Genomic DNA, 23,250 nt, shown 5'->3' on the forward strand with positions numbered 1-23,250 from the left:
ATTCTGGTAGTTCCATTACGCCAATCAAGTTCAATCATCAAGTACAGCTAGTTTGAGTATATGAAATACTGTAACGGCTGTCTGAAGAGAGAGTGGACCAAAACGCAGCGGCGTTAGAAAAAACATAGAACGCCCACCCAATGTAACACCCTGGCCTAATCAAAATAAAGAACAAAAAAAAACCTCTCTATGGCCAGGGCGTTACAGTACCCAAGGTGCGGACTCCGGCCGCAAAACCTGACACTGAAGGGGAGGGTCCGGGTGGGCCTTCTTACGGCGGCGGCTCAGGTGCGGGACGTGGCCTCTGCCCCACCCCTGGCGTCGCCCTCTTAGGTGGCGCACCTGACCGCGCCGAAGGTCTGGTGGGCGACCCTTGTTGCGCCCGGCTGGCGGACGACCCTGGCTGCGCCCGGCTGGCGGGTGTCCCTTGCTGCGCCCGGCTGGCGGGGGGCGATGGCTGCGCCCGGCTGGCGGGTGTCCCTTGCTGCACCCGGCTGGCGGGGGGCGATGGCTGCGCCCGGCTGGCGGGCGACCCTTGCTGCGCCTGACTGGCGGATGACCCTGGCTGCGCCCGGCTGGCGGCGATGGCTGCGCCCGGCTGGCGGGTGTCCCTTGCTGTGCCCGGCTGGCGGGCGGCGATGGCTGCGCCCGGCTGGCGGATGACCCTGGCTGCGCCCGGCTGGCGGGAGGCGATGGCAGATCCGGACAGGCGGGCCGCTCTGGCAGATCCGGACCGGCGGGCCGCTCTGGCAGCTCCGGACAGGCGGGACGCTCTGGCAGCTCCTGACTGGCGGGCGGCTCTGTTTTGATTACGCAAACTGGGATATGTTCAGAGTAGCTTCAGAAAATAATATCGACACATATACCGATATGGTGAATGAGTTTATCAGGAAGTGTGTAGGAGATGTACCCACTGTGACTATTAAAATCTACCCCAACCAGAAACCGTGGATAGACGGGAGCATTTCTGCAAAACTGAAAGCGCGAACCACCGCATTTAACCAGGACAAGAAGACTGGGAATATGGAAGAATACAAACAGTGTAGTTATTCCCTCCGCAAAGCAATCAAGCAGACTAAACGTCGGTATAGGGGCAAAGTTTAGTCCCAGTTCGACAGCTCAGAGACGAGACCTGGATCTGAACCCCGCTCTGTGCAACTGGGTCCTGGACTTGCTGACAGGCTGCCCTCAGGTGGTGAAGGTAGCAAACAACACCTCAACTTCAATGATTCTCATCACTGGGGCCCCACAAGGATGCTTGCTCAGCCCCCTCCTGTACTCCCTGTTCACCCATGACTGCGCGGTCACGCTATTGTTATTTTAATGCTCCTCTTTAATTAATTGTTACTTTTATCTCTTATTTTTATCCATGTAGTTTTTCAACTGCATTGTTGGTTAGTGGCTCATAAGTAAGCAATTCACTGTAAGGTCTACATCTGCTGTATTCGGTGCATGTGACTAATAAAATTTGATTTGAAGACGGAATGAAGTACTGAGCTGTCCCTACAAGTCCTGATCCAGAAACAGAGAAGAGGGAACGAAGTCCCGAGCTGTCCTACAAGACCTGATCCAGAAACAGAGAAGAGGGAACGAAGTCCCGAGCTGTCCTACAAGACCTGATCCAGAAACAGAGAAGAGGGAACGAAGTCCCGAGCTGTCCTACAAGACCTGATCCAGAAACAGAGAAGAGGGAACGAAGTCCCGAGCTGTCCTACAAGACCTGATCCAGAAACAGAGAAGAGGGATAGAAGATGGAACAAAGTCCTGAGCTGTCCCTACAAGTCCCAAAGTTCTTTGTCTCTCTCAGGAAAATGGATTATTAAAAATACATTTGAGATATATTAAAAAATAAACACAAAGACTGAATGGGGGCTTTAAAGCCACATTCTCTAAGATACATATCCATCACATATGTAAACAGTAGATCATGCTTAACAACATATATCACTCGATTAACAACATAGAGCCCTCGATTAACAACACACACAAAAAACACAGAGTAAAAAAAAAGACTATTTAATCCCAGAGTGTACATAGAATCTACATAAAAACTGCTACACTCCATATTCAATTCATATCTTGGGATATTAAAACATAAAACATACAAATGTATTTTGGTAAAACTCTTTCCACACTGGGAACATTGGTAGGGCTTCTCTCCAGTGTGTGTTCTCTCATGCACTTTCAGTTGCCTTAACCAGCGGAAACTCTTTTCACAATGGAAACAGTGGTAAGGCTTTTCCCCTGTGTGTACTCTTTGATGGTCCTTCAGGTTATTTAACCGCTTAAAGGTATTACCACATTGAGAGCATTTGTGAGGCTTATCTTCTGTGTGTATTATCTCATGTGATTTCAGGTAACTTAACTGTGAAAATCTCTTTCCACACTGGGAGCATTGGTAAGGCTTCTCTCCTGTGTGTATTCTATTATGTATTTTCAGGCTCGCTAACTGGGTAAAACTCTTTCCACACTGGGAACATTGGTAGGGCCTCTCTCCAGTGTGTATTCTTTCATGCACCTTCAGTGTCCGTAATTGAGTAAAGCTTTTTCCACACTGGGAGCAGTGGTGTCGTCTTGCTGGTTCAGACGTCTCTGGTTCTTCAGAGTCTGGTCTCTCTCCTGCCAAAGACAGAGTGTTTAATTTAACAGAGAGATCATTATTTGTTGTGATGTGTGTTTTGTCCTATATTTATATTTATATTGTATTTATTTATTTTAATCCGTCCCCGCCGGAGGCCTTTTGCCTTTTGGTAGGCCATCATTGTAAATAAGAATTTGTTCTTAACTGACAAAAAACCCCATCTGCAAGCATACATAGACTTCCAGTTATTTTGTTAACGCTAGTTAGCAACTTTCTTCAAACCGCTCACAGAGACATAAACATTTTATACACTAGTTCATCTGACTCTGGGGAAGTAGATAAAAGACCTCATTGCCAAAATCCCGAAGTATCCTTTTAAGGATAATTATGAACGTGGTTTCATTTGGAAATGACTAACTTTAATTGTGCATGGTCAGGTTGACCTTCCCACAGAATCTACCACAGTCTCCCCAAAAAGCTTGTCCATTTCATGTAACATCCATAAAGCTTCTATATCTCCAACATACCAATATTTAGAAGTCCGATTTCCTGGGTATACACTCCACCCAAGGGGTAATACAGACAAACACATCAAAAGTTGAATTTATATTTTGTCTTTCCATTCTGTGAGACATTAAAATGGTGATTTTGTGTGCAAATGTAATGTCCATAACGCTGGAATCGCCCATAACTTCAGTAGAACGACCCTTTAAAGTCACATCAGTTCAACAGAAAGAGATATTCAGGGGCATCGGTTCAACAACTGCAGAGTTTGTGCACCTTTTTTTAAGACAGTACTTACTGGTGGTAATCAGATCTCCGTTCGGATCTTCTTCCTCCTCCAACGTGACAGTAATCTCCCCCTCCTCCTTCACTCCAAAAACGTGTTTTATTTCTTTCACTGTGACAGTCATCGCCTCATCCTCCTCTTTCACTACAAAAACTGCATCCTGTTGTTTCTCTTCCTCCTCGTCTTCTTTCACTCTGAAAACGTCTTCCTCTTCTTTCACAGTAACATCCTCGTCTTCTTTCACTCTGAAAACGTCTTCCTCTTCTTTCACAGTAACATCCTCCTCTTTCACTTTGAAATCTTCTCTCTCTTCTGTCACAGTAACTTCTTTCACTGTAACAGCCTCACCCTCTACTTCTTTTTTAACTGTGACATCCTTTTCTTCCTTCTCCTCTTTCACGAGAGTTTCTTTCTCCGTCCAGCAGACCTCTTCTTTAGCAGGAAGGGATCGGCTTAGTGAGCTCATGGTCGGGGATGTTAGCTTGCTAGCTAGCATTAGCGATTAGCTTAGTAGTAGGCTATCTTTACAAGCTAGCTAGCTAACAATGTCAATATTAAATGGAGTAACTAGTAAATATGCAGATAGTGTGTTTAAAACACTGAGGTTAAAACAGTAAAATGTTTCGGTTTGGGTTGGCTAGCGAGTTACCGAGCAGCCGTGTTGTTGCTGTTGTTGAAGAAACGTCCCGTCCACTAGATTATACGTCACATAAGAAGCGCCACCATCGCCATCTGCTGACGCAGTTTAGGAGAAAATTGACTACAATGTATTGTAACGACCCTGGGTTTATAAGCGCGGAAATCGACTCTGACGCTTGACCATGGTTTTGCGGCACTGTCGATAGCGCGTCGGACTTCGGGCTTGAAGGTCGAGGGTTCGAGACCTGCTCCCTGCCTGCTGTTTCATTACAGTATATTCTGGCAAACAATGTGATAACAAATAATTACAAAATTACCATATTACTTCTTACAGCCATTACTTTCCTCTACGCAGACCTAGATATTAATATGAATATTATTAATAAATACTGTCTTGTTTCATGTCCCAAAAGCCTACATGGATAGAATGCAAGACTTGACTAATATTGGCCACATTGTAATAATTAGCACGCTCCAATGTATAGTCACGGTCTGTTGCCAGGGTGGAACTTACACTCCAGTAGATCTGAAGACTTGGCATCCAGCCAATCAGAAAAGCAAGGCAAAAGTCAGGACACTTAAACAATTATTCAGCATTCATCATTTATTCAAATTATCATCAGGAAAAATCTCCCCCCCGTCGAAACATGTTGTCGATCTTCAGAGCATATTTCCTATAGCTGCCGTTTCTATTAGACACATCTGGGAATTTATCTTTTTTTCAGACATTGCTTTTGTCGAATAAACCTGGGTCAATGGACACCTGCCTAATGTCATAACATTTCACTCTAAACAAATGTTTTCTATTTTTTTATTGCCAATACATTCATCTACGCAGACTTAGACCTGAATATGATTATGTACATTATGAATAAATTGTGCGAATAGGAATTGTTCATTGTTTTCTCTTTTCACATATAGATGTGACCATACTATTCCCTTAAAGGGGAAATCTGCAGTAGCTACATACATTTTTGCACTTATAAATTAATGACATGTACCAATTGATTTTTGAAGCATTTTCGGCAGTTAAATGCAACAACAAACAATTATTTATGAAAAACTCTCTTAATAATATGGATTTTCAACACTATAATTTATTGGTGAGTATGAAAGCTGTACTTTTAGTTTATGGTTAACGGAGCTTGTTTGTCATTAGCCAATCTTCGATCTCGGGTTCAAGGTATGTATTAAGTACCTCAGTTCCTGTGTTGTGGTTTTGTTTGTATGTGAGGATGGATTCCTGAAATTCCCCCAAGCAGCTGATTGGTCGGCCCCATTGATGATTGGAGCTGACCCCACGCTCTCGTCAGAAACAGCTGTCTTCATTTACCAACTCCTTCTCCAACTATATAAGCCAGTGTTCTGTTGCGCAGAAGGGAGATGATGAGTGTGTACTGTGGTGGTTGTTGTTGAGAAAGCTGAGTGGTATGTCCTATGTTGGTTGTTGCGGAGAGAGCTGATTGGTATGTCCTATGTTGGTTGTTGCAGAGAGAGCTGATTGGTATGTCCTATGTTGGTTGTTGCAGAGAGAGCTTATTAGTATGTCCTGTGTGTGAAAGTAGGACGCAGTGTTTTGATTATTGACGTTGTTTTTGTTCCCAGGGGGGAAAGGGAAGGCACGTAGGGTGTGCTTAGGAACGAGGCCTGTGGGCATACATTACCCGTAGTATTTACTGTCTATGCACACTAGCTAAGACCTGGGCGGACCACCCCCTGTATTTTGGATAGCGCACCAGGTTAGGTAAGTAGTGGGTAGGCAGGTAAGGTAGGAGAGGGCTTTGCCATTTACTTTATTTGATTCCGTTCAGCCCCTTTTCCCCAAATATTACCTTTTATGAAGGAATAAATGAATTCCCAGTAAACGGTAAATTCTCTGCCTTTGTCATCCTTACTCGCACCTACAGTCCCATACCTCTTTCACTCCACGGGGAGTTGAGTTGTAGCAGGGTGTTGCGTTCCCTCTTCCTAGAGGCGTATGTAACAGTAGGTGAACACACAACTCGTTGCTCCCAGTTTAAAAGTAGTATTTTTCCCACTTGTTATGAACGCAGCATAAGATACATATCCAGTTTAAAAGTAGTATTGTCTCACTTGTTATGATCGTGGAGGGGCTCAGCATTGTCGCTAACATGGAGAAGGGTTCCAGCAGTGGCAAATGCTCCGCTAAAGTCGTCATCAATGACCGTGGAGAGCTCTGAGCACCCTGTCCCTCCCTCTTTCCACTTTCATCCCTCCTTCCCACCCTGCCTCCTTTCACCCAGCTTTGAGCATTGCATCCCTTGTTCCCTCCCTCCACACAGCTCTAAGCATCAAACTCTCCTTCCTTCCTTAAGCTCTCCCCTCCCCAATAATTGGAAACATTCCATTTAATTGAGATTCGTTTTTTTACAATTCCTCTCTCCTACCGAACTGTTTGTCTTGTCTGAACTAGTTTCATTTGATATGTTTTTCAGGTCTCCTAAGATACATATCCAGTTTAAAAGTAGTATTTTCCCACTTGTTATGAACGCAGCATAAGAAACATTATCAGCCAATGTAAACAATAGAGCATCACATGGAAACAGCAATTGATTATCACACACACACAAAGAAAACACATAGACCATTTAATCACAGTAAGCGTGTACATTGAACTCACACAGACCATTTAATCACAGTAAGCCTGTACATTGAATCTGATGTACTACTGTATACATTCAATTCATGTCTTGAGAAAATAAAATAGCAAACGACATACACATTTATTTTTGAGCAGGCGTTATCCAATTTTGATTTCATATGGCACAAACAAAATCATACATTTTCATTAAAAAATAAGACAAAGGGAGTGTGTTCTCATGAATTTTAAGTTACATTTGACATTTTAGTCATTTAGCAGACGCTCTTATCCAGAGCGACTTACAGTAGTGAATGCATACATTTCATAAATTTTTTCTCCGTACTGGTCCCCCGTGGGAATCAAACCCACAACCCTGGCGTTGCAAACACCATGCTCTACCAACTGAGCCACACGGGACCGTGATCTGTTTCACCTGTCTTTGTGCTTGTCTCCACCCCCCTCCAGGTGTCACCCATCCTCCCCAGTGTACTTATACCTGTGTTCTCTGTTTGTCTGTTGCAAGTTAGTTTTTGTTTCGTCAAGCCTACCAGCGGTTTTTCCTGTGCTCCTATCTGTCTCTAGTTCCTGTTTTCTCGGTTTTTGACTGCCTTGAGCCTGCCTGCCGTTCTGTATCTTTCGAACTCTGTTCTGGACTACTGGCCTTTGCCTGCCCTTGACATGTCGTTTGCCTGCCTCCCTGTTTTCATAATAAAAACTTCTGTTACTTCGAAACTGTCTGCATCTGGGTCTTATCCTGAGCCTTGACACTGACAGCAGTGGTAAGGCATCTCCTCTGTGTTCCCTCATGGTCTTTCAGGTCTCCTAACTGGGTAAATAGCTTTTCACAGAGTATTGATAATGCTTTTTCAGGTGTGGATTTTCACAGTGGGAGAAGTGGGAAGGCTATTTATCCCTTGTGTGTGTTATCTTGTGTCTTCAGGTTCCCTACATCGGTAAAACTCTTTCCACACAGGGCTTTTCTCCTGTATGTGTTCTCTCATGTATTTTCATACTCCCTAACTGGGTAAAACTCTTTTCACAATGTGAGCATTGGAAAGGCTTTTCTCCTGAGTGTGCCCTCTCATGTGATTTCAGGGACCCTGATGAGGAAAATCTATTTTCACACTGGGAGCAGTGATAAGGCTTTTCTCCTGTGTGTGTCCTCTCATGTACTTTGAGGTTATATAACCGGTTAAAACTCTTTCCACATTGAGAGCATTTGTGAGGCTTATCTCCAGAGTGTATTGTCTCATGCATTTTCAGGTTTCCTAAGTGGGTAAAACTCTTTCCACACTGGGAGCAGTGGAGGTACGGCTTCTCTCCAGTGTGTGTTCGCTCATGCTCTTTCAGTTGCCCTGACCAGCTAAAACTCTTTTCACACTGGGAACAGTGGTAAGGCTTTTCTCCTGAGTGTGTCCGCTCATGTGATTTCAGGCACCCTGATGAGGAAAATCCCTTTTCACATTGGGGGCAGTGGTACGGCTTCTCCCCTGAGTGCAATATCTCGTGTTTTTTCAGGTGTCTTAACTGGGTAAAACCCTTTCCACATTGGGAGCAGTGATGAGGCTTATCTCCTGTGTGTATTATCTTATGTGATTTCAGGCTTCCTAAATGGGTAAAACTCTTTCCACACTGGGAACATTGGTAGGGCTTTTCTCCTGTGTGTATTCTTTCATGGTCTTTCAGGTTCCCTAACTTAGTAAAACTCTTTCCACACTGAGAGCAGTGGTGTGGTCTTGCTGGTTTGGATGCCTCTGGTTCCTCTGAGTCTGGTCTCTTTCCTGCCAAAGACAAACAGAGTATTTAGCTTAAGAGTGATCAGGGTCCTATTCATCAAATGAAAACTGAGGAAAATGGACCGAAATGGGGAGGGACGACTAGCGGAACTTGTACAATAAGAAATGCTTGTTTATGTTTTCTGTTGCAAAATGTTTTTTTTTTGCTACGATGTGCACTAATTAATACAACCTAGAATGAAATCTCTACATGATTAAATTTGTCTTTGCACAGCAACAGCTGGAAAAACAATTCAAATCTAGTATTGGCTTCATACACCAACACCTAGCGTGAGTTATATGCTAAGACCACTATGCCTGTTTTTAACCAGTCAGAAAGTGATTGAAATCATATGGAACAACCCACATTCATCTTAATCACAGCTGAATAGGATATAAAGGCAACATATCAAGAAGCTGTGTCTCTGTTCCACTTCATCCACAGCGACTGATACAAAAGACTCTGTCCAGAACTTTATATTTAATGTTCCACTTCATCCACAGCGAGTGATGGACAAGACTCTGTCCAGGACTCTATTTAATATTCCACTTCATCCACAGCAACTGATGGACAAGACTCTGTCCAGGACTTTATATTTAATGTTCCACTCCATCCACAGCGACTGATGGAGAAGACTCTGTCCAGAATTCCCCCTCCTGGACATTGTGGGCATGTGCATGTTGGTGGATTATTTGTTTGGGGTCTCTGCTATGTCTAGCCTTCACCTCTCTCCCCCATCACATGAGACATCGATAGAATGTGGCCTTAGACAATCATTTAGTAGCCATGCTTCTAGGTTCCTATTGGTCAGTTAGCCCCATGCTCTTACTAGGGTATAAACACAGGTCTCAGCTCGAGACATCTTTTTTTCCTCCCGGTGTTGTCCTTGTGGCTGGATTTATGCCTTTTGGAGTGCGTGGGGAAATGTTACTGGTTCCTACTATTGCAACGTGTGCTGAAGTAGCTGTGTTATATTCTGTTTCTCCTGGCTGCTAAAATTAGTCACCATTTTATATTGCCTATTTATCATCTATTCCATTCCTAATACAGTCCTTGTTATTGTACATTACTGTGCAATACAGCCCGTACTAGTCCCAAGTGGTGCAGCGGTCTAAGACACTGCATCTCAGTGCTAGAGGCATCACTACAGACCCTGGTTCGTTCCCGGGCTGTATCACAACCGGCCGTGATTGGAAGTCCCATAGGAATTTGACCAATCGATTGGTCAAAATAAAAATAAAATGTTTTTAGTCAGAGACAGCCCTAGTAGAACTGCAGGAAATGAGCTTCAGATGGCTCAAAATATTCTTAGGGAGGACACCCAGACCCTCCGACCAGGTTATTGCCCCCCCTTCTAAAACCAACCCAGACCCTCCGACCAGGTAATTGCCCCCCCCCCAAAACCAACCCAGACCCTACAACCAGGTTATGCCCCCCCCTTCTAAAACCAACCCAGACCCTCCGACCAGGTTATGCCCCCCCCCTTCTAAAACCAACCCAGACCCTCCGACCAGGTTATGCCCCCCCTTCTAAAACCAACCCAGACCCTCCGAACCAGGTTATGCCCCCAATCTAAAACCAACCCAGACCCTTCGAACCAGGTTATGCCCCCCCTTCTAAAACCAACCCAGACCCTCCGAACCAGGTTATGCCCCCCCTTCTAAAACCAACCCAGACCCCCGAACCAGGTTATGCCCCCCCTTCTAAAAACCAACCCAGACCCTCCGACCAGGTTATGCCCCCCTTCTAAAAACCAACCCAGACCCTCCGACCAGGTTATGCCCCCCCTTCTAAAAACCAACCCAGACCCTCCGACGAGGTTATGCCCCCCTTCTAAAAACCAACCCAGACCCTCCGACCAGGTTATGCCCCCCTTCTAAAACAACCCAGACCCTCCGACCAGGTTATGCCCCCCTTCTAAAACCAACCCAGACCCTACGACCAGGTTATGCCCCCCCCCTTCTAAAACCAAAGTGGCACCCCTGTTTGTCACATCTCCTGATCCTGTGACATTCTGATAGGGAACCATACCTGCTAGGGATACACGACATATCGGTAAGCATATCAGAATCGGACGATATTAGCTAAAAATGCCAACATCGGCCTGATGTCTAGTTTAACGCTGATGTAAAAAAAAACGACATCAAAGCTGACGTGCCATACCGATATAACGTAAGTAGATGACGTAATGATGCCATGAAAAATACAGCGCTACACACAAAGAAAAAAAAATACTAAGCGTAATTCCAACACCAAAAAAGGTTCAAATCGAGCAGTCATTTCAAAGAGTAAGAACATTTCAGCGAGACAACTCAAAGGCAAAATCTATTAACCTGTTAGGGCTAGGGGGCAGTATTGACACGGCTGGATAAAAAACATACCCGATTTAATCTGGTTACCACTCCTACCCAGTAACTAGAATATGCATATACTTATTACATATGGATAGAAAACACCCTAAATTTTCTAAAACTGTTTGAATGGTGTCTGTGAGTATAACAGAACTCAAATGGCAGGTCAAAACCTGAGAGATTCCTTTACAGGAAGTGGCCTGTCTGACCATTTCTTGAACTTCTTTTCCATCTCTATCATTTACTAAGGATCTCTGCTCTAACGTGACACTTCCCACGTCGTCCATAGGCGCTCAGAGCCCGGGAAAAAACAGAATGTCGTCATTCCAGCCCCAGGCTGAAACACATTATCGCCTTTCTCAAGTGGCCGATCAAGGGACACTGGGCTTATGCGCATGACCCCGACCGCCCCCGCCTTTGTGATTTTTTCCTCTGTTTGCCGAAAAGGAGATTCCCTGTCGGAATATTATCGCTTTTCTACGAGAAAAATGTCGTAAAAATTGATTTTAAACAGCGGTTGACATGCTTCGAAGTACGGTAATGGAATATTTAGAATTTTATTGTCACGAATTGCGCCATGCGCGCGACACTTCTTTACTATTTCGGATAGTGTCTGGAACGCACGAACAAAACGCCGCTATTCGGATATAACGATGGATTATTTTGGACCAAACCAACATTTGTTATTGAAGTAGCAGTCCTGGGTGTGCATTCTGACGAAGACAACAAAAGGTAATCAAACTTTTATAATAGTAAATATGATTATGGTGAGTGCTAAACTTGCCGGGTGTCTAAATAGCGAGCCCGTGATGCCTAGGCTATGTACTTAGAATATTGCAAAATGTGCTTTCACCAAAAAGCTATTTTAAAATCGGACATATCGAGTGCATAGAGGAGGTCTGTATCTATAATTCTTAAAATAATTGTTATGCTTTTTGTGAACGTTTATCGTGAGTAATTTAGTAAAATGTTAGCGAATTCCCCGGAAGTTTGCGGGGGTATGCTAGTTCTGAACGTCACATGCTAATGTAAAAAGCTGGTTTTTGATATAAATATTAACTTGATTGAACAAAACATGCATGTATTGTATAACATAATGTCCTAGGGTTGTCATCTGATGAAGATCATCAAAGGTGAGTGCTGCATTTAGCTGTCTTCTGGGTTTTGGTGACATTATATGCTGGCTTGAAAAATGGGTGTCTGATTATTTCTGGCTTGGTACTCTGCTGACATAATCTAATGTTTTGCTTTCGTTGTAAAGCCTTTTTGAAATCGGACAGTGTGGTTAGATTAACGAGAGTCTTGTCTTTAAATGGCTGTAAAATAGTCATATGTTTGAGAAATTGAAGTAATAGGATTTTTAAGGTTTTGAAAATCGCGCCACAGGCTGGCAGTGGCTGTTACGTAGGTGGGACGCAAGCGTCCCACCTAGCCCATAGAGGTTAAAGCCAAGATAATGGAATTCATTGCCCTTGACAATCAACTGTTCTCTGTCGTGGATGATGTTGGCTTTCGCTGACTGGCCGAACACCGGGACACACTACAAAGTATGCACTATTTTTCAGATGTTGCCCTAACGGAGTTACACAGTATTGTTGAAACGCACATCCATGAGCTACTTGCTATGGGCGTCTGATAAGAGAATTATCTAATAAAGGTAAATGAATCAATAAACCATGATGAATTATTAGTCATACAGCATGGTTAATGAATAATCAATGTAATGATCAATGTAGTGATCGATTAGTCCGATTAGTCCCAGAAAGTCCAGGAACCACTGGAGAGGGAAAGAAATGTGTGTATGTAATTAGTGTAGAGAGCAGGGGACAGATGGTAAAGGGAGTAAAACTTCAAAGGATTCCTAACCTTGAGGGAAAGGAACAGGCTGAGCTAGGTAGTGATAAACAGTGTGAGAAGTTAAATGGGGGATGCAGGTCACCAACGGATTGTGTGTAAATGCATGTGCGTAAGTAAGCAAGAACTATAAAATGACTGTTTTGTTATCCTGACCTCAGAACGTTCTCTGAATAAAGCTACAGAAACCTTTTGCATAAAGCTGAGTCCTTGCCTAATTATTTAACCCATTGTCTTACAAACCTTGGGCATTAGTCAAGGCGAATTGATTATTGATTATTATCATCTAGATATCAAATTATTCTAACAATTGGTCCTTCGAGCCGGATTTCAAACTGCCGCTGTCGTTCCAAGGAGACACGGAAACCGTGCACGGGCGGATGAAATATCCGTAAATCAAAGACCTGGCCCTTTACTGTGGGTTCTTTACAGGCCGGTGGCAAACTGGTACGCGACAGAGGTGGTGACGAGATTCAACGAACATTGAAAAACTCAGCTGTAAATAACAAGGTTAGTAAGCTTTATTCATTGTTTTGGGGAATAGCACCTGTATGATTACATTAAATAAGGAATGAGTGGTAGCACCTGAATGTCTGCGTTGCATGATGAAATGAGTGATAAACCTGTGTGTCTGCATTGCATGATGGAATGAGTAATGCACCTGTGTGTCTGCATTGCATGATGGAATGAGTGATAAACCTGTAGGTCTGCATTGCATGATGAAATGAGTAATGCACCTGTGTGTCTGCATTGCATGATGGAATGAAGGATACAACTGTGTGTTGGCATTAAATGAGGAAACGATTGATGTGAGAGTGAAAGGCGGGAGCGATTAGAGGATTTTAATGTACTCTGGGTGTTAGACGCTGGAACTATCTGGAAGGGAGTTTGTATCTGGTGACCTGTCTTTATAAGTTTGTGTGGAGAAAAATGTTTTAAAGGGAACCAAGTATTCTGTGCAAATGGAAGATAGGGATCGGGTATAAGTTCAAACAGGAGGAGGAGGGGTCCGAAATGACTCCATGGTATCTGTGGCCACTACCAATATAAACTAGCTAAATGTTGAGTACCTAAAACGTAAAATTGGTGTAAAGACATTGGCAGGAAACGTAAATTGGAAGGCGAAATATAGTAATATAATTATGAGGGAGGAGGACAGAGACATGATTACATTAATATAGGTCGCCTGTCTAAAGACGTCTCGGAGGGGATGGTCAGATCTTCCGGAGGCGCAACCTAGGTCTGATTATCCATGGGAGAAGAGAGACCTAATATGGCGGAGTGAGAAACAGATATTATTGTCAAGAGTTACATGGAGCAACAGATAAATAGGCTGTTAACTAGGGCTTTACGACCCCTGGAAAATAGTTTATAGTTGCATACGTATGCGACCTAATGTCCGATCAAGAGTAACTATGCTGGGATGAGTGATTGCATGTGAGGAGAATTCTGTCAACAATCGCGAGAAAAAGACAGGCAGTAAAACCTAAAAATAAAACGGGTTGCAGTGTTTGTCTATGAGTGAGATAAAGACAGGATGTCAGGATCGATACGTATGATCATTCTAGCAGAATAACTCTATATTGTGAGAAGGAAATTAATGGGTGTTGATACACATAGAAAACATATTGTTCAAATCAACAGTCGCGAAAAAAGCTGGTTTGTTCTTTTAAGCGTGAGATAGAAGCAATGTGTCATATAGCATACAAATAATTATTCTTCAATTCTAGCTTAACAACGGTAAATAGCATACACAAAGATTAACAACGAGTAAACACTGATTGTATTTGATCCAGAGTTTTATAAATTAAAGCACATAGTTTAAGGTTCTTACGAATAATCCTTCTAAAATTCTAGATTGGGAGAAGAAGCAGAATAATTACGAGTGTACTTTAACAACATGGGTAGTAAATCCTCTAAGAAAATCCCGGTGTTGACGGGAGATGAACGTTTTATGCTGGGAAAAGATAAGAGGAACATTTATTTTGGCCCGAAATGGAGGAAGAAATACAATTTTGATGGATGTTTAAATATTGAAAGATTGGAATTAATGGTAAAACAAATACATAGGGTCTGTGGGGATAAGACAGAGAAGAAGCGCACAGAAGGCCTTGACACTGCTCGGGTTTGGCTGGCAGAAGCTAGAAAGAGAGCGGAGGGGGCCAAGAGTAAGGGAGTTACTAAGAATGAAGGTTTGGGTAGCCAGGAGCAGACAGAGAGGACTCCCACGGCTCCCACAGAGACACCATCTAAACCCAAATTGTACCCCTCCCTGGCTGACCAGGGGTGGCGGGACAACCCAGATAACGAGGTGGTGGTAGTGAGACGGAGGCAACCACATCAAGTGCCGCCCATACCGTTACCCCCTCCCCCATATGCTGGTCCTCAGGGAGCCGAGGGGGGTAGAGAGGAAGAGACACAGGGAGGGGAACAGGATTTAGCCACTTTATTGAAAAAGTGGATAGAAACGGAGGGAGATAGAAAGATGAGAACTAGGGGTAGAGAGCGTGTTGGTGGTGCTGCACAACCCAGAGCCCTCAGTAGACTCGTTTACCATAATCAAAGTCCGGATAGGAATAGACAAAAGGAAGGGGGAGATGACACTTTAACTGTAAAAAAAACGGGTCATTTTGCTAGAGAATGTGAGGTTCTGTGTAAACACTGCAATAAAATAGGTCGAAACTGTAAAAAGAGTGAATCGGTTGAGATAGAGCATCTAACAGTAACTGTCGGGGTAACAGAGTACCTGATAGCAACCCTAGGAGAAATAGCGGGGAGGAGCAGAGACTCTGTAGACAGAAGGGGAAAAACAGGGAGACACGCTGACAAAGACGGAGAGAAGCGGTGTTTTAATTGCGATAGAACGGGACATCTCGCCAGAAACTGTAAAACACCCTGTAAACATTGTGACCGAGTAGGACACAACCACCGAAATTGCAGCTCTAAGCAATAGCATTGTGGTTCAGTGGTAGAATTCTTGCCTGCCATGCGGGGGACCCGGGTTTGGATCCCAGCCCATGCACCATGGGACTAAAATGTAATTTAATTATTGTTATGTTATGACTGGAACCATACGGTTGTTAGTGTTTGTTTAAGATAGAAACCGAATGTTTTGATAGCTTGTTTAGTTTAAATGGAAAGACAGAGTCGATAAAGTACGTTGTTTGTGGTCTAAAATGGCCTGCTTAAAGGATTTATAGAGAATGGGAGTTGTATTTGAATGACGGAATCAAGGAAAAGGCAGTTACCTAAATCTAATGAATTATAAGGAGCGGAAATTAATCATTGCGACAGAATTGTGGCAATATACATGATCTTTTTTTAAACCCTTGGACATTTCATAAGACTATAAGCCAATACCTAGAGAGATTGAAGGACGTGTCCAACGCAAATAGTGGGTTAATAGAACCCCCGGTAGTGGATGGATTTGATGCCCCGTGTTATCAGCAATTGAAATTTGCTTTCCTCAGTGGAATGCGTCCCGAGATAAGCCGTGCCATCAAACAGAACCTCGTAGGGTGGGGGCTAGCAGATCTGAGGGAAGTAAGAGAGGCCAGAGAGGGGGTCGAGACAAATACAGAGAGAAGGTCAGGCGCCCACAGCCAGACTCAGAGGAAGGAAAGGCATGTTCAATCACATAAACCATTGAGGAAGTTTAAACTAATGATTGGGGGGGTACAATGGAATTATAAGTACTATGAAGTTTTGTTTATAGTCAACTTTTGGGTTTTTGAATCAGTGTGGTAGGATGAAACGCTGACCAAGTGGTTATTTTATGGAAAAAGAAGCGCTTAGCTCTCTTTGGGAAAACAAAACAAAATCCTAGTGACATGATATCTTAAAGGGGTATACACACATGGCATTTTTGAAGTTTTGTTTTCTGAGTTTTAATTAAACAAGTGAAATTATTTTGATAGGGAATGTTCTGGGAACCTGGGATACAAAATGTGGATAAAGTTCTTAGCCTTCATTTGTCCAATGTAGTAAGAAACACGGTTCTGAAAGGGTGGTATGACTTTTGACCCCTCTAGTGGCTTCCCTGTGTGGTCTGATCAGCCACATTGAAAAGCCATTTGGATGGTGAATTTAAGGTCATTGGTGATATTGATTTTAAGGGAATTTGGAGAACTGATAATTATGATGGAGTTAAAGTTCTTAGACACAATTGATAATTTGAACCAATGATAGGACTAAAAGGGCAACGCCTTAGACTAAGGGTAGGCTTTCTTAAGTCTATTTTCCTAGAACAATAAGGGTACAATAATTTTTCTTGGTGGAGTAAATCAGATTAGTCATTTTGATCTGATTATGTGATTTGAAAATATTTTGACCAGTAGCAGGGGTATTTTTTACATGATCTAGATACGTTTATTTTCCCTTAGGAAGTCAGCTGTTGTTGAATTCAGTGTAAGATTTAACACAACAAGGCTGTGGAATTGATATAATAGTATTACTATATTTTGTTGTGAATAGGTTTAATAATGGTAGACTTATGTCAACAGGACAGGGATATATGACATCTGTAGGTGATCCAGGATTATTGAGGGTATCGAGATAAATTTAAGTAGATATGCAATATCTAGACAGATTGATTTTTCTAAAATTCAGGAGTGCAACCAAGGAGACAATGAGACATTTAGTCAATATTTGGAAACAACCCATATTTGATACTTTCTGTTATGAAAAAAAGCTGGAGACAGATAGAAGGGCAGACGGAGAAATCCTCCCCGCACTGCTGAAACCTTGAGGGTTGGGGAGTAGCAGGAAGAAAGGAGGGGGGCCAGCAGGAGTAGATAGGAAGAGAATTTGGTTCACTTAGCTTTAGGATATTCATTCATGGAGACTATCGGCTCCGTTGGCAGGCATGTATTTTAGCTTCGATTTTAAGTTAGGTTTGGTAATTTTGTTGAAAGTAGTTGTTAAATCTTAAAGACGATAAGAAACTTGACAGAGAATTGTTAAATGATAGCCAAGGATGAAGGCCCCAGAGAATTGGACATGTGGAAAATCAAAGGGGGCAATCCTACAAAAGAAGGTCTGACATAAGGATAATTTACTAATCTTACCAAAGACATTTTTTTAGATATGCAGCAATATTGATACATGGCCTAAGCAATGTATAAATAGGGGGGAGAAGTAAGATAGGTTAGGATAATTACTTAAACAAAATGTTTTGTAGAATATCCATTCCAACAGTTGGAAATGGACCTTATTGAGATATTCTGAAATGAGGGGAAGAAGGTGTGTTTAACAATAATAGATAAGTATAGCAAATGGGTAGATGCGTTCCCAACTTACTTGGTGGACATGATTATGGTAGCTAAAATATTAAGTCAAGATATTATCCCTAGAGTTGGTTTACTAGGAGCCATTTTTTTAAATGATGGATGACATTTTAGCTAATCGGGTTGAATAAATAGAATGCCAGAGTTAGAGATACCAGAACAGGTAGACATAGAAGTTGAAGAAATACTAGCAGAACACATGAGAAGACTGTTTGTTAACCAAACCCGTATGTCCAAGATTTTGTGTCCAACAGGTGAATTACAGGAGAAGGTGATTCACTCAGTACAACCAGGAGACTGGGTGTGGATCCAGTCCCTGAGGAGAAAAGACTGGAAGCAGTCCCGTTGGGAAGGCCCATACCAGGTTCTGTTAAACCACTGCCTTTGCCATTAGAAAAGCTGAAAGAGTCATTTGGGTCCACGTTACCCACTGCAAGAAGGTATGTACACATATGAGCACTGCTGATCACACACAGAGTTAGGAGAAGAACCGAGTACCAACAGGGTCCGGGGGTTACCTCCTTAACGAAGATTCCCTATCCCGACCGTTCATCACTGTGTGTGCTCCTAGAGGTGTGAGTATGGGGTGGTACCAAGCAGAACGACTAAGGGCAGGAGAGGGTTGGCGGTTTTTGGGAAGAGTAGAGACTCTGAGCTGCATCCTAGTTTTGGTAACCTTTCTGATACATTCAGATCCACCACCTTCCGGTACTAATCATACGATACCGTTGTCATTGAGAAGAAGTAAAAGATAAACTATATAATACACTGATGAGTGACGTACAGAATAAGGAATCAAAAAAGATCAAGGTGTAGAATTTAAGGTAAACATTAAACAATTTCCTGGTGAAGCAGAAAACTGTACAGGAATTGGGGTTGGCCAGATTGAAGTACTCAGCCAACACACCTCGGTTCACCTTAACTCCTGATGAGCACCAGTGTTATAGATACAAGAATGGCACCGAGAACTTAGATGATTTTAATGGCTGGAAAGTAGTCGTTAATGTGACTGACTTAGGTTTGAAAGATGAATAGAAAATTCTTAACCTCACAGCACCTATAACTGATGTAGGGTGGGCTAGTACCAGCAAAGGACGCATACGACAGAAATTACCACAAAGGGTGGTTAGGAACTTGCGCCCTGGGGTTATAGGTCCAACCAGTTCAAGTTAGTCATCAGAGGCAAGTTATAGGAGGCTAAAGTAGGCACAGGAGGAGTTTTGACCAGGATGGGAGTAGCTTTACAAGATGGATGCTATTGGCATCCTCTGGGAAGTTCCAGATGAACACAAAGCTATGAATCAAATATGTGAAGGCTTTAACACTACATTATTATGAATGAAAACGGGGATGCAGTAAAGAGGTTCTCTGACCAATTATCCGCCACCTCCCTCATGACCTGGTAAAATAGACTGACTCTCGATATGTTATTGGCAGAAGAGGGCGGTGCAGGTAGAATGATTAGGTTCATCGCTGCACGTACATTCCTGATAACACATCTCATGTTTGGGAAAATGGAAAAGTGTTGTAAGAACTGTATTATGGGCTGCTTTCACCTGTATGAGTGTGTTTGTATTCTGTGGATGTTGTCTCGTCCATTGTGTGAGAGGTTTAATCACCAGGACTCTCGAGAGATCGATGACGCAGCAGTTGGTGAGATATAGACCAATTCCGAGCTCCGATCAGTGGGATGGCGAATGCGGGCCTCCAGGCCAGGAAGATGGCTCCGTTTCTTTTAATCATGAGATGCCAATGTTTGATGAAACAATTTTCAACGTTTAGATTGAATTTTCAACGTTTTGATAGACTGTTCCTTTAATGAAAATTATGATGAAAATCCTGAATCGAAGTGTCATAATTGGAAATAGGCCAAGGACTGTCATTGATGGGTATAGGAGGAATATTCATGTATTGGTTTTGTTTAATCCTAGTATCACAATTGTGTTTCCTCATAGTGTGTGATTATTTGTGTTTACATATAGCGTTTGATCATCATGGTGAATTATTTAATCATTTAAGGGTGGAATTGATAAGATAATTATCTAATAAAGGTAAATGAATCAATAAACCATGATGAATTATTAGTCATACAGCATGGTTAATGAATAATCTATGTAATGATCAATGTAGTGATCGATTGGTCCGATTAGTCCCAGAAAGTCCAGGAACCACTGGAGAGGGAAAGAAATGTGTGTATGTAATTAGTGTAGAGAGCAGGGGACAGATGGTAAAGGGGGTAAAACTTCAAAGGGTTCCTAACATTGAGGGAAAGGAACAGGCTGAGCTAGGTAGTGATAAACAGTATGGGAAGTCAATGGGGGATGCAGGTCACCAACAGTTTGTGTGTAAATGCATGTGCGTAAGTAAGCAAGAACTATAAAATGACTGTTTTGTTATCCTGACCTCAGAACGTTCTCTGAATAAAGCTACAGAAACCTTTTGCAGAAAGCTGAGTCCTTGCCTAATTATTTAACCCATTGTCTTACAAACCTTGGGCATTAGTCAAGGCGAATTGATTATTGATTATTATCATCTAGATATCAAATTATTCTAACAGCGTCACTGCTATTAGCTTCACGACTGACATTTGGACCAGCGATGCAAGAAAGGGTACAAAAAAAAATACAAAAGTACGGTCATTTTTTTCTTTGTATTATCTTTTACCAGATCTATTGTGTTAGTCTCCTACATTCCTTTTACATTTCCACCAACTTCAAAGTGTTTCCTTTCAAATGGTACCGAGAATACGCATATCCTTGCTTCAGGGCCTGAGCTACAGGCAGTTAGATTTGGATATGTCATTTTAGGCAAAAATTTAAATAAAAGGGGCAGATCCTTAAGAGGTAAGTAATAGGCTGCGTGTCCCATTCTAAATGATCCACCCAGTTTACAACAAGGCCCTTAAGTAATAGGTTACTCAAAGACAACGAGGGAAAGAAATGTACTTTTTGGACGAAATGAAAAACTTTAGGTTTGGGGCCCAACACAACTTATCACAGAGTGAAACCCTCTATATTTCCAAGTATTGTGGTGGCAGTATCATGTTATGGGTATGCATGTCACCGGCAAGAACTGGGGAGTTGGGACCAATCAGACGGTCTAAAATGGCTTTCCATTCTATAAATCGTCAGGGGGGTACTCAGATCCAGACTCATTGCGGAGAAGAAACTAACCTCCGTAGGTGTGGCATAACGTTTGGCTGGAGCAAGGAGTTGGGATAGCAAATAATATGTGCTCGTCTGGTCACGAGTCATCTCCCCACAAGCCTCAGCCCTCTGATGACCTAACACTGAGATAGTTTGATTATAATATGCGCTCGTAATGTCTTGATCTGGTCACGAGTCATGATTTACAACCAAATTGACTGAGCTTGAGAAATTTTGACAAACAATTGACATATGTTGCCCTAAAATTATTAATTAATTGTAGATATTTTTGTTAAACTTTTTTGTTGTTGTTGAAAATGTAGGGTAGGTTGTGTAGACCAGTTGAAAGAAAATCCAATTGTAACCCTTTTTTTTTTTTTATGCAGCAAAATATGAAGTGAAAACTGGGTGTGTCAGCTCTATGAATCTCACCGTCACGTATAGTTAATAACAGGAAGTAAAGTTATTTTAACAGTAGCGTTCTGTCTATGGACATTACATAGGAGAAGTGCGCGAAATTGGTACTCGGTCAATGACTGTACCAGTTTTAGCAGCACGTGCCTGGTTTTCAACCTTCCACAGTTCTCCCATGTCACCCCGCAGACTCTGCTGATAGCTACTTTATTGAGGAAAATGTAACTTGCTATGCCTGTAATATGTGGTTGTCCCACCTAGCTTCTGTATCTTAAGATGAATGCATTAACTGCAATTCTGGAAAAGAGCGTCTGCTAAATGACAAATGTATATCTTATATGCCTGGACGGTCTATAAACCCTGGGCTAGGGGTGGGTAGAGTTTCACTAGGCACTGTGCTAGCTTTAACAATTCCTGCAGTACAGAACAACACACTCAAACGTAAAACTTAAGTTGAATGCAACGTAAAAACCCCACATCGGTTCAACGCCTGCAAAGTACGTGACCCGGTTTAATATAGGCCTAGTACTCACCGGTGTTAATCAGATCTCCAGTCCTCTCTTCTTCCTCCAATGTGACAGGAATCTCCTCCTCCTTCAATCCAAAAACGTCTTCCTCTTCTTTCGCCGTAACAGTCCTCTCCTCCTCAACAAAACATGCGTCCTCTTGTTTCTCTTCCGCCTCCTCTTTCACTATGAAAGCATTTTCCTCTTCTTTCACTGACACGTCTTCCTCTTTCACTGTAACAGCCTCATCCTCTACTTCTTGTTTTACTGTGACAGCCTCCTCTTCCCTCTCCTCTTTCACTGCAACTTCTATCTCCGTCCAGCAGACCTCTTCTTTAGCAGGAAGGGAGTAGCTTTGTGAGCTCATGGTCGGGGATGTTAGCTAGCTAGCATTTGCGACTAGCCTAGTGCTAAGCTCAGTAGCTATCAATCTTAACACATTTGCAAATTACGTTTAACTCAACTTCTTGATACGCTTACATAATTGTGTTTAAAACACTGAGATTCAGGTAGCTACACACATTTTTTAAAATCTAAAGTGGTTAAATATTTAGATTTTGTGCTGGCTAGCAGACTACGGAGATGAATCAGCAACCCTGTTGTTGTCGTCGAAGCGTCCCGTCCACTAGATCCTACGTCACTCAAGAAGCGTCACCTGAAAGACTCACATCTGCTGACTGCAGTGGTCACCAGTTCTAGCAAACAACGTCATAACAAATCATTCCAAAAAAGCAAATTTGTTCTCTTTTCTTTACAAGACAATATTTCCTCTACGCAGGCTTAGACCTGAATATGAACATTATGAATAAAAAGGGTCATTATTGGACTGCGGTAATATTTAAGTACATATTAAACCTTCAAGAAAACATATTTTCCCACATCAGGTATTAAAGACCTTTTATTATTGTCCATTTTTGTCTGAATTGAACACCATTTATCATCAACCCCGTCACAAACAATATGGAAGTGGTCTGAATATGATTATAAAATATGCTTGTTATAAAATGAACATTTACATAATGCTCATGTGTCCCCCAAACCAATAAAATTATTATAAATATAACATTTATGTAAAATCTCAGAATGTTGCTATTTTAAACCCTGAAATAAACACATTGTGTCAGCGGGTCATCATTTAAATAAAAAAAATGCTTTCCATTCAGAATTTTAATATAAATCTAATCTTCTTGGAATTGTCCTTAACATTTCACACTGAACTCAGAAAACATTCAATTCATATTTATTCATCTTAGCCATTTTATTTAACAAATATTGTCATGTGACGGGGTTGAGACTAGGGTGACAG

The 23,250-nt window shown here is 42.2% G+C and overlaps 1 protein-coding gene across 2 annotated transcripts; it reads right to left on the reverse strand.

The window, feature by feature from the left end:
- Nucleotides 1-1,804: 1,804 nt before the first annotated feature.
- Nucleotides 1,805-22,564, reverse strand: LOC106594907 (zinc finger protein 436). Of its 2 annotated transcripts, none has more exons than XM_014186293.2 (2): nt 3,384-4,085; nt 1,805-2,619 (listed from the first exon to the last, which is right to left on the reverse strand). In XM_014186293.2, the coding sequence occupies exons 1-2, from the start codon at nt 3,865-3,867 to the stop codon at nt 1,820-1,822; spliced, it is 1,284 nt and encodes a 427-aa protein (XP_014041768.2). In that variant the 5' UTR covers nt 3,868-4,085; the 3' UTR covers nt 1,805-1,819. The 2 variants fall into 2 exon arrangements, with proteins under 2 accessions (XP_014041768.2, XP_045569122.1); XM_045713166.1 differs by lacking the exons at nt 1,805-2,619; nt 3,384-4,085 and adding exons at nt 6,605-8,393; nt 21,972-22,564.
- Nucleotides 22,565-23,250: the final 686 nt, after the last annotated feature.

This window comes from Salmo salar, chromosome ssa02 (genome assembly GCF_905237065.1).
Source record: "Salmo salar chromosome ssa02, Ssal_v3.1, whole genome shotgun sequence".
In the NCBI taxonomy this organism is placed as follows: domain Eukaryota; kingdom Metazoa; phylum Chordata; class Actinopteri; order Salmoniformes; family Salmonidae; genus Salmo; species Salmo salar.